This window comes from Manacus candei, unplaced genomic scaffold (genome assembly GCF_025592945.1).
Source record: "Manacus candei isolate 608988 ecotype Guabito, Panama unplaced genomic scaffold, ASM2559294v1 h1tg000005l, whole genome shotgun sequence".
Classification (NCBI taxonomy): domain Eukaryota; kingdom Metazoa; phylum Chordata; class Aves; order Passeriformes; family Pipridae; genus Manacus; species Manacus candei.
The window spans coordinates 10,089,136-10,102,522 of NW_026138053.1; the positions used below are offsets into that span (position 1 = coordinate 10,089,136).

Sequence of the window (13,387 nt, forward strand, 5' to 3'; positions counted from 1 at the left end):
AAGTTTTGAAATCACTGCTGCACCATGTCACTCGAACCAGAAGCTCCACAATGTGTGGAGAAATTAGACAATGACGTGGCAAATGGGAGCAGCCAAGGGTATTTTGGAGAGGGTGGTTTCTTCTTCCATGGGAGATGGTCCGTGTGTTTTTCCAGACCCCAAATCAGATCTTTGCTGGGGAGAAGCCTTCCCAGAGTGGGAATTTCTCTGTAACTCTCTTCTTTCTGGGAAGTTTGATCACTCAGGATGTCCCATCCCTGGAAGTGTCCAAGGCCAGGTTGGACAGGGCTTGGAGCAACCTGGGATAGTGGGAGGTGTCCCTGCCCATGGCAGGAGGTGGAATAAGATGAGCTTTAAGGTCCTTCCCAACCTAAACCGTTCTGGGGTTCTATGACTGGTCACATCCAAAACGATAAAAACCTTCTTGAATCATCTTTTAGCACCAGTTGTCTCCAGCCTTTTATTTTCATTGTGCTGAACAGATAGAATTGGGACCAGAGGCATCTAATGTCACATTAAAAAGTCTTTTTCTTGATTAGGCAAGAAAATTGACTTTATTATATTTTAGGTGATCTTGTTTCAGTAAATGGTGTATTTGAATGTGCTCAGTGTTGTCTGTGGGACTCAGTAAGGAAATGACCTGGTAGAAAAATTTGGGTTTTGAGAATGCCTCAAACCTTCTGCTGGCTGTGAACAAAAATTCAGGCACGGTTGACAAAACCACCCTGGAAAATACATGGAGCCCATAAACATTAAATTAGGACCTGTATTTTTCAACATGCTTTTTGAGCAGAAACCCATGACTGAGCTTGAGCTTGCAAAGAAAGTCAGGGCTGTGGTGTGGTTGGGCATCTCCATCTCTGACCTCTGAGGTGGAAGGGGGATCTGCTGGAACCTTCTGCTGAACTGATAGGCCTGGCATTGGTGAGAAAAGTCGTTTCTTGTGGATGCAGGAGAAGATTTTTTTGACCCTTCTGTCATGCCCAGCAAAGGGTGATGCTGAGTCTAAGCCAGTGGCTTAGCACCCCTTGTAGCCCAAAGTGGGCAAAGGGATGACATCCCACCACTTCTCAAGTTCAAAGATGTGAATGAAGCCTTTTGGGATGTGTTTGAAGGGCTGACGCAGGGGGCGTTGAGTTCCCAAGGATGAGATATGTGGAAATGGGGGCTTGGGAAGTAAAAAGTTGGAACAGGAATGAGAGGGAGCTCTGTAACTCTTGGTTTTGAGGGTTCAATAGCAGGACATAGGGCCAGTGTGTCCAGCCCAGAGCTGCTCAGGGGATGGTGATGTGCTCCCACACTGCGTTGTGGTGCTCCCAGAGATGTCTTGTGCACTCTGGCCTGGACCAGAAGAGCATCCCAATCAACACAGGTTGAATTTGTTCATCAACCTCTATTTAATTGGGGGAAAGAAACCCAAATGATTCCTTTTTTCAGGCATTCAAACCCTTCCCACTGAACTGGTTTGGGTTTTTCAGCTCTAGTCCACTGGCAGTATGTCCCTTCCTGCTAAGGGAGAGGAAGGAGCAATGGCTGCCGCTCAAAATTCACAAAGGCCCCACCCAAACCCTCTGAATTTGGAAAATGTTTTGTACTGGGGCTGGTGGTACTTGCCAGTTAAAACCCGGATGGTGCCAACGTGGTGGTGTTGAGAGTTTAAACCAAAACATGGGCGAGGCGGCAAAACCTGAGGTTTCCCTTGCACCTGAAATGTTCAGTGGAAGGGAGGGGTGGAAGCAAAATGCCGACAGAGTTCTATTTTGAGAAGAAAGAATAGAAAATATGGGAAAACTCAACTACTTCATGTGATGCAGGTCTGCAAAACTCCTCCTTGAAGTGAGCCCCAGTTTAAAATGTGCCCTTGGGCATCTCGAACTGCTGCCCAAACATAGTAATTTGGGTTTCTCTGCCAAGGCAGAAACTTTCTGCATGATTCATTGGCCTTACTCAGATTTTAAAGACATTGTAGAAAAAAAACACAGGTTAAATCAGGTGTTTAGTCACCTTGAACCTCCATTCCAGGGTATTCTGTTAAAGGTGGAAAAACACGGTTGGTGGACCCCGACCCACCACTGGAATGGGAGAGGAGCAACGTGCAGGGAAAAGTGGAAAGGAGGGGAAGGCAGAACTCCTCCCCAAACCAGTGACCTGGAACTGTTTGGATGCCCAAAACCTGTCACTAAGGATCCATCTGCCTTTAGGAAGCGATGGGGGTGGGATGCTGGCCATCTCCCTGCCTGGACTGCCAGCAAAGCTCATGTCTGGTAGCATTCCCATTTTCCCTGCTAGCCAGTTATTTTATTTCTTTTTTTTTTTTTTTTTTTAATTTCATTCAATATATTTAAATTTTTACATGTTTGGTAGGAAAAAGGCAATCTCTGGATGCTGTGCAGGTGGTTTATTAGAGGAGCGAGTTGCTCACGTGCAGTGCAGGAGCACAAAGTGGGGCCCTGTTTGCCTTGCCAGCTATTGAGTAGCATCAGCTCTTTGTTTTTAACCAAAATTCACTTGCAGACTGATGTTTCTGGGGGCTTCCAAATGTTCTTTTGCTTCATCTGTGTGAATGGAAGAGGATCAAGGCTGGCAGTAGTTACAGCTGCTGGTTTTTTGCACTTGCAGCCTCACAGAATGATTTATTTTTAATCTCCAGTTTAGTTGTAGGTGGTTTTTTATTTTAGAGTGTGTGCTTTCCTGGGAACCAGAGATTTTGGGATGGTCCTTCAGGAGCAGGCATGGAATTCCTACCCTGTCCTATAAATCCCCATCCCCTCCCCTGGCGCCAGTGGGCTTTGCTGCAGGGGTGGGAAGGGGAAATTCCCTCCCACGTCCCTGTTTACACTGAATTAGCACTGATAATGATGATAATGTTTGAAAGCAGTGAGATACCAGTGCTGAAAAAATCCTCCTGTATTATCTGAGAGCCGTTCCTTGCCTATCCCAGCCTCGGAAAAGCACTCATAACACTGGCACATCTTTCTTGGTGTTTAAGCTATGATTCTTTTTGTGTGTATTTTGAGGGGTTTGTTTAGTGATGTACTGGGGGGGAAAAAAAAATCTCTTAAAGTTCTCCACCCACGTATTGCAGGGAATTTAAAACATCAGCTAGAGATTAGTATCACGTGTAGGATGCCTGGAAATAATCTTGCAGGGAGGTTTAGGATGGGTTGGGATGAGGAGAATGGAGTTTCACATCCTGCCCTTGTCACCTGCTTCAGGTGCCTCAAGGATTTCATGCAGCCCCACAAATATATTGGTTTTCTACAGCTGGATTTGTAGAAATCATTGAAGATGCACCTTGTTATTAGAGCTAATCAATAATCCTAGAATGGTTTGGGTTGGGAGGGACCTTAAAGCTCATCTTGTTCCACCTTCCACTAGTCCAAGATGCTCCAAGCCCGATCCAACCTGACTTTGAGTGCTTAAGGAGGCTGTTTAAGTTTATTAATAAGAAGATAATTTATACTGCATAAGTAATTAATAGTAAGGTCATTTCTGCTTCATGTTTACCTGGCTCCTTTCACCTGGGGACCTCAAGCTCCTCTGCAGGGACACAGACAGGTGGAAGAAGCTCTGTCAGTTTTTTTTCAAGCCCTGCCTGGAAATTAAACCTTTCTTTGGGTCATGTCTCCTGCTTCTATTTTTAGTTCCACAGTTAATCACTGCTTTAAAATCAAGGTGCTCATTTGGCAGATCGTGGGAGGAACAGGACAGTTAAGGGAACTGGAGAGAAGTGTCTTGTCAGGCTTCATTTTGGGTGTAAATCCTCATCATATGCAATTGTGAATATTGCAAATTTTGGGTTGGATAAGCAAATTCAGGGCAAGTGATACTTTTCCCTGGTAGCTTGCCCAGAGTTGTACCTTGTCCCCAAGGAAGTGGCTCCTGCATCACACAAGTGACAAAAGCCACCCTGACAGCCCAGGTCTCCTGTTTGCCTCCTGGGAAATAGGGAGTGGGAGTTGGAGGGTCACGGATGTCCCTGCAGTGGGGTGGCTGGACAGTTGTTTTAATGTCACACCCAGGCAAGGGTTTAGGTGGGTTTAATAAGTCCTTATGTTCTGCATAAACAGTACAACACCAAAATTGGTGGATTTTCCATAAATATTGTCACAGTAGTTGCTGGGAGTCTGTGGTGTGTGTGGAGGTGATGGATTTTAAGGAGATACCTTTTACAACTGGGCTGTGAGATAGGACAGGCTGTTGGCTGAGGAGCAGATGGAACGGCAAAGCCTCATGAAGAAAAGGAGAAGTTTACAGTGAGATTTTTTTCTTAGGGGGGAATACCAACATGGGGTATTCATATTTAACTATATTTAAAAATATATTAATATATATTTGTACATATAATGTATGCAGGTTCCCCTGGATGTGCTATGTGAGCCCAGTGCCCTCCTGCCTCTGCAAGGAGCACTGTCACCTCCCTTTCTTTATACACCAAAAACCCCCTAAAAATAGAAATCTAAGTGTCATTTGGGAGGGAGAGCCTGTCCTGGACAGCTTCTTAAATAGCACAGCAACCTTTGGAGGCGCATCTGGTGTTCCTGTGTCTGTGCCAGCCAGGAATGAAAGCCACAACTGTCTCCAGCTTTAATTCCTTGATAGTATTGGAGGAGATGTTTGTCCCGTGGCCCTCAGTTGCTGCACACTCGGGATCTCAGAGCTGATATTAAAAATCTAATCTTTGGGGAAAGTAGGCGGTGAGAGATTCCTGCAGCTGCTTCACTGAGGTTGGTGAGGAACCTGTGAGCACCAATTTGCAGCCTTCTGATATTAAACAGTTCTGGGATGCTCAGCTCCTTTGCAGGAGGATGAATTGATGCCCTGTTTATTGGGATGCATCCTGCTGATGCTACCCTCGATTTTAAGGACAGCCTTTAGCTGCTGGCCAAGCAAAGCTTTGCTTTGGGCTTGGGTCTTGCTCTGTGTCATTTATTCCATTTATATATGGAATATAAGTACATTTCCATGGTTTGGGGTGTATTCCCACATCCTGAGGCTGCAGTTAGGTGCTGGGGTCTTGTTCCTGAGCTGCAGGTACATGAGGTATTTGAACTGCCTGCGAAATGAAGGGGTTGGACTAATGCCCAGGCAAAGGTTTTTTTTATCTGGGTATATTGAAATGCCAGGAAGGTTCAGGTTGGATATTAGGAAAAATTTCTTCGCTAAAAGGGTTGTCAAGTGGTGGAACAACTGCCCAGGGCAGTGGTGGAGTCCCCATCCCTGGAGGGATTTAAAAGCCATGTGGATGTGGCACTTGGGGACATGGGTTAGTGGTGGCCTTGGCAGTGCTGGGGGAATGGTTCGACTTTATATTGGAGGGATTTTCCAACCTAAATGGTTCTGTGATTCCAAATCAGCCAGTGTGTTCTCCCTCACTGTGCTGAGGGTCTGCAAAGAGTGGGTTTTGACTCCAGGGCTCTGGCATTTTGAACTCCTGGCCCCAACTACTGCAAATGGGTATTGGGGGAGTTTGCAAAGGGAAGGAAGTGCAGACCCACAGGAAGGGGCAAGATGTGCAGGTCTTGGGAGCTTGAACCCCTGTTGGTACGTTGGGATGGACACTGGACACATGTCAGCAGCCACAAACCCAGAGGTGGCCACAGGACTTCCTCTAATTACTTCACATCTCATAGCTGGAATATGGTGTTTGTTTTTAGAAATGTGTTGGATGTTAATTCAAAATCTCCTCAGCCAAAGTTTACCACAACCTGATCAGAGACTTAATTACTGTCACATTGGAAATCTGACTGTCTTTTTGAGTCAACCACAGGATCTTGTGTCGCATCTGTCCTTTGGAGTGGAGATCCCTCACCACTGCATTTCCATTCCTGGGTAGGCACTTGGACTCCAACACAGCTGTTCTAGATGTCCATCCAGCACAGCTCCAAACCCACAATCTCCTGCAGGTGCCCATCTCCATCTGCTCCAACTTCCTGGCTGCCCTGGTCCCTCTCCCATCAGCCATGTACCAGCCCAGGGGTCACCCCAGGCTGAGCAGGAACAAGACTGAGTGTGGTGCCAACTCTCTGTTCCTCCTCAGCATGACTCTGCTTGATGGTGGGGCTTGGCTTTACTACAAAACTTTGGATCTCCTTGATGTGACTAAGACCACCATAGCTGGACTCCTCAGTGGTTGGTGACATGTACTGCATCTCAAAATTCTATTATTCACAAGGCTCAACCTCCTGGGACTTTGACCCAGGACCAAACAGTCCTATTGCAGGAGAAAACAATCCCAGAGCAGTAACTCATGATGTTTTATTTTGTTCAGGCTTATTTGTGATTTTGTTTTAGACTCTCAAACACTGCTAGTCCTCCAGTGTCTCCCAACTGAAATTTCTGATAAGGACCAAATTTTTCAGCATATATTTAAAAACAAAAAACAAACAAAACCCAGCATATATTTAAAAACAAAAAACAAACAAAACCAATGACCAAGTCCACAATTGTTGCTCACTTTTGTTTTCAAGTATTTCTCTTTTCCTGAGAGCCACAGCAAGATGCCAACAATGTTCTGCTCTGGCAGCGAGTGATAGAACTGTAGTGGGGCCACCACCCCTTTTCCCTCACTATTTTTTTTTTCCCTAAAGGGGAGAAACTGCTGTGAGCATGTGGAGGACTGTAATCATAGAATCATCAAATGGTTTGCATTGGATAGGACCTCAAAGCCCATCCAGTCCCACCCCCTGCCATGGGCAGGGACATCTTCCACTATCCCAGGTTGCTCCAAGCCCTGTCCACCTTGGCCTTGGACACTTCCAGGGATGGGGCAGCCACAGCTTCTCTGGGCAACCTGTGCCAGGGCCTCACCACCCTCTCAGGGAAGAATTCCTTTCCAATATCCCATCTAACCCTGCCCTCTGACAGTGGGAAGCCATTCCCCCTCATCCTGTCCCTCCAGGCCCTTGTCCAAAGTCCCTCTCCAGCTCTCCTGGAGCCTCTTTAGGCACTGGAAGGGGCTCTAAGGTCTCCCTGGGGCTTTTTCTTCTTCAGGCTGAACAATACCAAATTTCAAGGTGATGGGTTTGTTGCTGGAGCCTGGTGGCACCACAGCAGGCACAGGGAGCAGCAGCAGAGCTTGTCTCCTGAAGGATTTGTGCTACAACCCTTTCTGTGGTCTGCAGGGCTGGGCTGGTGCAGGATGAGCCCTTCGGCTGCCACAGGAGTGGTGCCATCACCGCCCAACTGCCACTTGCTGGTGTCCCTCGGTTTCTTCTCCAGAATAAGGTCTGTAATTAGACTTGTAAATGAAAGTGGTTGAAATATTCATGACTTTATCAAGGCTGTGTGCAGAGGGCTCCGTTTTTCACTGCATTATTGAGGCCACTGAAAGGCTGGTACTGTGCTTTAATGCAGAGGTTGGTATAGGTAAAGCATTTTATGTAATGAAGACATATAATAATTACAGATAAAGTGGACAAAAACAAAAACTGAACTGAAGCAGTGTGGCTTTTCTGCTGCAGAGGATGAAGCAATTGGGAATCTCTGGGTTTGTAATGGACCAAAATGCCTGTTTTCATGTCAAATATGACATTGGTGGTAGATTCAGACTGCTACATTTGAGACATGACTGTTTGGGTATTTATTTGGGGCTTGATGTGGTTATACCCTCGCTTCTGAAAACTTGATTTACTGTTCAATTTTTCCTCTGGATGTGGCTCAGAAGTTTTCAGTAGTTTTGTCTGACCTTTGGTTCTATCTTGCTGAGCAGAGAGGGCTGTTATTTCTTTAGTAAAGTGGACCAAAACCAGAGTCCTTTGGCTATGGAACAGCACATCTCTGGACTCAGCAAAGGGATTTGGTAGGAGCTACAGGTTTGTGTGTGGTGGGGAAAGCAGATTGTTCAAATCCAGCTCTGAAAAACCCACACACAACCAAACCAAAAGAAAATCAAACTTAATAGTGACTATTTCTTATTCCCCTACCCTATTCTTCTCCCTTCCTTCTTTCCCCCTCCCCACAGGTACTTTGGTCTTGAGTCTCTGCCATGGCCATAGATAATATTTTTCTCTGCACAGATGAAGTAGAACTAATTTCGAGCATTTTTTTCTTTAGTTTTCCTAGAAGAGCATTTACACTCTGTCTCTCCTCTTGGAGAGGTGTGTTGCTTACGAGTTCCATCCTCCTGAGTAAGTAACTCTTTCTCCATGGACCCCCCTCAATATTTGGGGCTCCAGAGGCAGCAACTGCTCCCACTGCATGGGGATGGAGGGCAAGGGACTGGATTTGGGAGAACAGGGTTGTTTTTCTTCTAGAGGTGTCAAGTCTTTGGTGTAGAAAATAAGATGTTGGTAATTCTCAAGAAAACACTACGAAGCTTTACATATTTTGAAGTAGTAGTTCCTGTTTCTCAAATCCCAATTCTTGGTTATGGCAAGGAAAAAAAAATAATAGTAAATTAAATATGAATTATACCCCACATGGATATATATACTCTGTTTTCTTTCATGCTTTCTTCCATGCTTTCAGCCTTTCTGCTGCTTCACTGACTCTTCTCTGCTGTCTGTCCCACTTACCATCACCTTTTCTCTTCCGGCAGTGGATCTCTTATCCTGTGAGGTTCCAATGAATCCGTAGTATCTCCATGTAGCATTCCCTCCACAGACAAGATCTTATTATTATTTTTAAAATAATTGCTCTTGCCAGGACAGGTTTTATCATCCTTCAGCTACTAAAAACAGCTGAAAGGAGATTTGAGGCCCAGAGTGTGCAGAACCTTTCTGTGCACAACTCTCGCTCAGCCCCTGCACCACTGGATGGGGCATTTCACCATGTCAGGGGGGACACGAGCTCTTCTGAGCTGCAGCCACTGAAATTCTGGGAAAATTCTACTCCTGGAAAATCACTGTGTCATACCCCACTGACCTGAAGACCTTTCTGATTTCACTATCGGGGCAGTCAGTGGCATGCCCTGCGGTGACAGTGGGGTTTGGTGGGGGACCTGCTCCCACTGGCTCCCAACAGCCATCTCCAAAGGAAAATGTCAATTTTGTTCTCCCTTTCCTAAATATCCCTTTTCCCCCTCAATCATAACCACTTCAAGCAGATGGTGGGCCTATTATATAACTGAGCAGAAGGCTGTGTTACAAAATTTAGCCACATTGGGTGCTGCTTCAGATAAGACTAAACAACTCATTTCTGGGGGTTTTGGCCTTTCCTGTTCTATTTTGAGTTTGGAGGATGAAGTTATTCCGGGGGGAGATTAATGGGAATGTTCCTCTGTTATTAATGACTCATCTGAGTCCTGAAGAAAGTAGGAAAGATGAAAGGCATGGATATAGTAACACCAAAACTGTCCATGAAGGTGCGGGATGAGTCTGTGGGTTCCAGCTGCTTGTGTTGCCCTTGGCAGGTGGGATGTATGGATCCCATAGGCTGGGGGTGTATGAGCAACCTGGACTAGTGGAAGGTGTCCCTGCCTACGAATGAAATAAGCTTTAAGATCCCTTCCAACCCAAACCAGTCTGGGATTCTGTAAAAAGCGGGAGAAGCTTGGAGAAACCCACTCTCCTCCATCTGGCTTCCAAGTGTTGTGGTGGTGGCTGGTGCCCTGATGGGCTCTGGGGCTTCCAGGACTTCCCACTTCCCATCTGGCTCCAGCATTACTGGCACCAGGCATCATTTTAAGCACTGTGCAGATCAAGAATCACCACAGAAGATAACCAACCTCATGGTTTAAACCGTTTTTTAACACCAAAGAGGGGTTTCCCCTCCATGCATTAGAGCCCACACGCAGCACGAGGGTGTGATTAAGACAGAAAGCTTAGAAATATTAACTGTGAAATACAGCCCCACACGCTGGGATCAAGTTAATAAGTGTTAAGTGAACAAATAAATGGCATAAGCAAATGTACACACAACCTGCAAAGTCCTGCTGGCAGCTTCTGGGGTTTGGCTCTTTCCTTGTTTAACCTTATTTATGGATTACAGCCAGCAAGGGAATAAGGAACCTTTTGGAGGATTTACTTGAAGTGTTGTATTAATATTGCATTTCTTCTGTGTTCCTTCTACCCACAGGATTGAAAAAACGTACCAGGAAGGCCTTTGGTATACGGAAGAAAGAAAAGGACACTGATTCCACGTGAGTCCATGAGACATAAACCACATTAATGTATAATGATGCCAGGGAGGAGTGGATGCCAATGTATCAGGACAGGCAGGAAGCTGGGCCATCACAGGCATTTATTAGATCAAGTGTTTAATAACAAATATGTTGAAGCTGCTTCCCCTTGTACATCCAAGGGCCAACAAATCAGGGGTTTCCTCGGTGTTGCTGCGGAGATGATCAAGCAGGTTCTCTGTGTGTGTGCGGTTTACAGTGACAGTGAGTGGTGATCAGAGGAAATCTACTCCTCTGAGAGTTTCAGCAGATAAATCTCTGCCCAAACTACTAATTTGCCTTGTCTGCTGAGCTCTTTATAGATGCCAATTCAATTTAAACAGATGCTTGTGGAGGCAGTGGGGCTGTGTGGTTGGGGCAGGCTTGGGATGATGGGGAGCAGGGGGCTGGTGGAGCACAAGATCTTTTGCCTCTGCTGTGAGAGATAATTTTGCTTTCCAGGAAAATTTGTGGGGGGGGATCTTCGGGTAGCTGGCAGGGGATGCTCTGTGTGGGTGCAGAGCTGTTGGTGGGGTGCTGATACCAGTCCAGGGATTGTTCTGGAGAAGGGTCTGGAGCACCAGGAGCTGCTGAGGGAGCTGGGGGGGCTCAGCCTGGAGAAAAGGAGTTTCAGGGGGGACCTTCTCACTCTCTGCAACTCCCTGACAGGAGGGCGGAGCCAGGTGGGGGTTGGGTTCTGCTCCCAGGGAACAAGGGACGGGATGAGAGAAAATAGCATTATCTCAGACCAGGAGAAGCTTAAGTTGGGTATTAGGGGAAATCTCTTCATGGAAAGAGCTGTCAGGTATTGGAACAGGCTGCCCAGGGCAGTGATGGAGTGCCCATCCCTGGAGAGATTTAAAAGCTGTGTGGATGTGGCACTTGGGGACATGGGTTAGTGGTGGCATGTGGTTAGTTAGTGGCAGTGCTGGGAATGGTTGGACTTGATGGTCTGGGAGGGCTTTTCCAACCTCAGTGATTGGCCACCACTACTGTGGCTTTGGGGTAGATGTCCCAAAGCATTGTGACAAAGGAGCCTGTGCCACCCATAGCCTGGGAACAGAGCAGGAGGAAGGCAGCAGGGAACCCCATTCCTGCATCTGCAGCATCACTCAGGTGCTTAATGTCTGGCACAGCAGACACTTCAAGGTTTTTTTTTATTTCATTTAGATTTGTTTTCCTGAGCTGTTTTATGTCTTGGTGGCTGGGAGTTTGGAGGTTTCTTGTGCAAAGGGACATCTGCAAGGCCTGGCCATGCACTGGGGCCATGGTGTGCCTGGTGCAGGGCTTTGTCTGCTGCAAAGAGGGGACCAAAAATAGGCAGACATGGAGCACATCTCAAAAGAGGGTTGTGCAGCACTGAGCTGTTCTCTGGCTGGCAGAGAGTGGCTTGTCACCGGGACTGGTGGCATCCATCCACCAGCCAGGCAATCAGTGGGACAACCAGGAGCTCCAGCCATGTATGGGTTCACCTATAATTTATCAGAAGGATGGGCAGGAATCAGCCTGCTTTGATTTTCCACAAGAAGGGGAAACAGCTGGGTCTCCCTCCTGCCTTACCCAGTGCCACACTTTCCATGCCTGCTCTGTCCTGCCCTTCCGAGCGGCTGTGGGAGCCGGTGCCATGGGAGATAAGGAATCCTGGGGTGCTGGGGGTGGGAACTAGTTCGCAGAGAGGCCACTGTGGAGGACACTGCAATTAGCACAGCAGTGATTAGCAGGCGCGGGGTCACGGCACGGTCACAGCCCCGGACGGCTCCGAGCGCTCTCCAAATCCCCCGTCCGGGCTGGGAGGGGCATTGGGAGAGTAGCGGGCACTGACAGGCCCCCGTCACCCTCTGCCATGGCCAGGCCACCACGGCCCCCAGTCCTGGTGGTGGGCACTGTGGTGGTGGTGGCTCCGGAGGTGCTGCCTGGTCCTGGAGAGATGTGGGATCTGCAGAGCTGCAACACTGTAGTGAGGACCTTCCACCTCTTCCCTCCACCTGAAGAACAATGATAATCTCCACAGCAATTCCAGCCAGGATATGACCAGGTGACATCCCCTACACTGGGAGGAAACACAGACGAGATTTTTGCTTCTCCCAAAGAGTTTCAAAGACCTTTGTGCAAAGAGATTAAGCAGAAGATTGGAGAGATGGGATGCAGATATGTTTGAGTTGGAGGAGTCCAAGGAAAGGAGTTATTCCCTGCTAAAACAAACAACTCCTGACAGGGTTACCAGGATGCCCTGAGTCAGACATGAATTGGTGGCAAATCCCATAGATTTGCAATGCATAAGTCTCGGGAGCACATGGGAGGTGGAGAAGCCTGTCTAGATTCCATAAACATTTGTCTTTGGTAAATAACTTGGCACCCCTGGGCAGTGTTGAAATGTGGCTGTGGAGCTGCTGTGACCGAGCCCAAATCCCATAATCAGTTGGGGATTAGGATCCCTGAGGAGCCTCATCAGTTTTCAAATCCATTCCAAAGAGAAGTGACTGTCCTTCTGGCAGAATGAAATTCTCGAAATTACTGTAGAAATGGTTTTTGTCTTCTGCAAAAGAATGTAGAGCTGGAACAGAGGTGTGGCCATGGGAGGGTGCAAGGAGCCAGCCCAACTCCTCGGTCAGGACAGACCATCAGCAGGAGCACTTTATCACTAATAAACATAAAATTTGTCATTTGATAATGAGAGGACAATGGTTCTGAGACCACTGGGTGGGTTTCACAAGGAGCATGTGGGACAGTTAATTCAGGTTTGCTGATAATTTCATAATTACGACCGTTGCTGCTGTGGATTCATTAAGAAAACCATTTCCAGAAGTTAATTAAGCATTGGTGTGGTTTGGGCACTAACACAGCTCTGTTTCTTTCTGCTCTTTGCAGGGGTTCACCAGACAGGGATGGCATCGTAAGTATTGCCCAGACCCCAGTCCCACTCCTATTGTGGCCCCTAAAGTGTCACTTCCCCCACCCGCCACCATCAGCATTTTGTGAACAGTCTCCTCATTTCTGTTTAATATAGAAAACAAATTTCAGTAAGAACCTCTCTTTGAAACAATGACCTATTCCAGGTTTCCTGCAAAATTAACACAAAGAAAATAACAATACAGGGAGACCTGAGGAGCTCCAGGGCAGAGGGACCAGGTGTCCTACTAAAACCCTCAGCTCCTCATCCTTGTTTCCACTCCTGCTAATTGGCTTGGGTCAGATTTGCTGTGTGAGGAGTTAAGGGGAAATTGTCAGAGCAGCTGCTTCCAATATCTATTTTTATTTTCTATATTAACCTGAAAACAAGGAGATACT

General features: G+C 47.0%; 1 protein-coding gene across 1 annotated transcript in view; it reads left to right on the forward strand.

Moving 5' to 3' along the window:
• SGIP1 (SH3GL interacting endocytic adaptor 1) overlaps positions 1 to 13,387 on the forward strand; it is a 54,647-nt gene that overhangs the window by 3,221 nt on the left and 38,039 nt on the right. The window contains exons 2-3 of the mRNA XM_051798707.1: positions 10,018 to 10,081; positions 12,968 to 12,992. Of these exons, the coding sequence (XP_051654667.1) occupies positions 10,018 to 10,081; positions 12,968 to 12,992 (89 nt within the window). The remainder of the gene's footprint in view (positions 1 to 10,017; positions 10,082 to 12,967; positions 12,993 to 13,387) is intronic.